The sequence below is a fragment of the Hibiscus syriacus genome, unplaced genomic scaffold (genome assembly GCF_006381635.1).
Source record: "Hibiscus syriacus cultivar Baekdansim isolate YM2019G1 unplaced genomic scaffold, ASM638163v2 tig00112737_pilon, whole genome shotgun sequence".
Taxonomy (NCBI): Eukaryota; Viridiplantae; Streptophyta; class Magnoliopsida; order Malvales; family Malvaceae; genus Hibiscus; species Hibiscus syriacus.
This window is the reverse complement of record NW_024063391.1, coordinates 1,229,387-1,232,268: the sequence shown is the minus strand read 5'-3', so window position 1 is coordinate 1,232,268 and position 2,882 is coordinate 1,229,387. Positions and strand designations below refer to the sequence as shown.

General features: G+C 37.9%; 1 protein-coding gene across 1 annotated transcript; it reads right to left on the bottom strand.

Moving 5' to 3' along the window:
- Positions 1–468: 468 nt before the first annotated feature.
- LOC120182678 lies at positions 469–1,570 on the bottom strand. The gene has a single exon (XM_039187578.1). The coding sequence runs from the start codon at positions 1,490–1,492 to the stop codon at positions 644–646; it is 849 nt and encodes a 282-aa protein (XP_039043509.1). The 5' UTR covers positions 1,493–1,570; the 3' UTR covers positions 469–643.
- Positions 1,571–2,882: the final 1,312 nt, after the last annotated feature.

Below are 2,882 nucleotides of genomic sequence, written 5' to 3'. Positions count from 1 at the left end.
CGTGATAACAATGACGTTTCTTGTTGTTTAGGTAAAACCTCATAACTCTCTCTGCCTATCACTGTTTTTTTGGAAGTGTTCCACCATTTTTAATGTCAATATTAAATGCCTCCTTTCTAAACACTAAACGAACAAAGCCATTGCTTCTTCTTTTTTTTAAGAAAGACCGCTAAAATTTGGAGGGAAAGCTTTATTTACCACTCGTGTTGCTGAGAAAATCAGAACTAAAAGGCTAATTTTTCTACAAAAAGGAGGAAACTTTCAACTGTTTTGAATCCGAACAAAAGGGGGTTGGCTGTAAACAATTTCCCACATTATTACTACTTCGAAACATGTCTTTCCACCGTAACTACCTTAAGAAATCTAAAAGTAAAAAACCCAAATGGTGAACTGTAAACACATGAAGGAATGCTAGTTCAAACTGAGGCTAAAAGGGACATGGAGGATGGGGAAAACCAGATTGTACCCTCCAGTTCTTACTTTGCATAACAAGATGTTACAGGATTGTTCATGGACCATGATTAACTACTATTTTCCCCCTTCTGAAAACGTTTTAAACTAATACCATGGTAGATGAAAAGAATAAATTAATAAAAACAAACAAGAAACCCATCTAGCAGAAGACAAGACAAGATTCAGGAATCTAACGCATAGTGTCCGACTTGTTCAGTGTTCTGAACGTTGTAGTAGAAGAAGGAAACGGCAGTATCTGAGAAGAAGTCGAAGGGTACTGCGGTAAACATTGGAGAGGTTCCAAGTTCTTATCGACAATGAATTTCAAGGAAGACCTTTGTGTATTCTCACCTTGAAGAGGACATCCATTTTCATGCACCTTTTTGTCAGCTTCAACCATCAATCTTCTCAAAAGTTTCTCTTCAGCATCTCTTAAGAACTTGAACTTTGGAGGAGGCGAAGATCTAAGCTTGTTTAGCTCGGCATCTGTTGATGATTCAAAGAGAGGGTTGAATCCTTGGCGGTGATAATAATCTAAAGGGTTCATAGGTGAAGGAGAAGCCATTGGAGTGTCCATAGTCAAAATAAGATCACTCATGCTCCTTGTTCTTGACTGACCATCTTCTGAGTCAAGATCTTCCATTGTTTCCTCTTTGATTGTGAAGAGGAACCTGGGTGGACCGGCCAGATCGTGAAGTCTCATGAGCTCTGATTCAATGCCCTCTTCGCCATAGCCCTTTAGCACAAAATCCTTGCTTGAACCGGGTTCCAAATCTGATTCAACAACGCCATTGATGGCTTGGTCTTTGACTAAATCTTGAATGTTGTTGTTGGATGCATGCAAAGAATCAGATTTCTTCCGGAAGAAGAAATGAACCAGTTCCTTTGCATATTTGGTGTAATCATCTTCAACTTGTGAGCTACTTCCCATTAATCTCTTCTTCCACCAAAGCAAATAGTAAAGCTCAGCAACAAGAGCTAATAAAAGACAACCAAAAACCAAGCTTAAACCAATCCCTAATCCACTGAAAGATGTCATATTTTGCTTGAAATTCACATCTCTTGGGTATATAAAATCTTAGGTTTTGCTTGAAATTCAGTACCAAATGTGAAAAAAAAGGACCTTCAAATCAAAAATCCGGTTTTTCTAAAGAAAACAATGATGAAATAAAAGAACCAACTATTAAGTTTCACTTTTACTGCAATTCACAAGCTAAGATTCCTTGTGGTGAAGAATGAAGCGGAGGCAATGTATAAATTTGCCTAAAACACACGCCACAAGGAATCTGGGGAAAAGCTTTACTGCAGAAAAAACTTACCTTATAAGGCCAAAACTCCAATGCAACAAAGGAACACCACAGAAGTTGTAGGCTTACTGCCAATGGAAACGAAAGAACTTGGATTCGAATAAGAAGATGAAAGCGAAATCATACTTTTGTGGAAATTGAAAACCGAAGGCAGATTCAATTGTCAAAACAACGACTTTTTAACATTGAGCAAAGAAAAGTAATATAAAATATATGATTGGGGGAATGGGCAAATCTGTGTTATGGTTGTGGAGTTTGCGAAAATGGCAATGGCTGGGAGCAGCTCACATGGCAAGTAAAGGTCTTGAAATGAAAATAATGTAAATTTCACTATAGAAAAAGTGTTCTGTAGCAGCGTTTTCAGGGTAAACGCTAAAAAATTTAAGCATGTAGCGGCGTTTACGATCCAAATGCCACAAAATGATACTTTAGCGGCGTTTTTTAACAAATGCCGCAATAGAGTGGTAATGTAGCGGCGTTTATAGCTCAAACGCCATAATAGAGTTGTTTATAGTGCCGTTTTTTCAAAAAATGCTAGCGGCGTTTTATACAAACGCCGCAATAGATTGGTAATTTAGCGGCGTTTATCAAACAAACGCCGCAATATGATTCTTTATAGTGGCATTTGTGCAAAAAATGCCGCAATAGAGTAATAATTTAGCGGCATTTTTTGAAAAAAATGTCGCAATATATTTGTTTATAGTGGCGTTTTTATAAAAATGCCGCAATAACATGTACTATGGTGGCATTTGTTTAAAAAACGTTGCTAAAGGGTCAATATATGCTCTACCCTTCTCTCCTGTCCGATCCCTAAAATCATTTCAATGCTCCTTCCCTAGAAGGGATTTCTCTGGTACAAGAACGACCCTCCCATGATTCCAGGCGACGTCGTCTTCTGTCTGTCCCGGCGACCAAATCGACCCTCTCACCGGTGAACAGTTATCTCACGATTTCACGATTTGATCCCTTGTCTCACTACTGAACCTTTTTCATTTATTTTTTTGTTGGTATTCTGAAAATGGGGAAAACCCAAAAAGGTAACGTAATAGAGAGAAATAATAGCTTTCGAATAGGAAAATAATATCTATACATATTGTTTTACTGGTTTACAGCTTGGGAGTA

Excerpts from the sequence above, each read along its gene's own strand:
- LOC120182678 (XM_039187578.1), bottom strand. The coding sequence starts at position 1,492 with ATGACATCTTTCAGTGGATTAGGGATTGGTTTAAGCTTGGTTTTTGGT.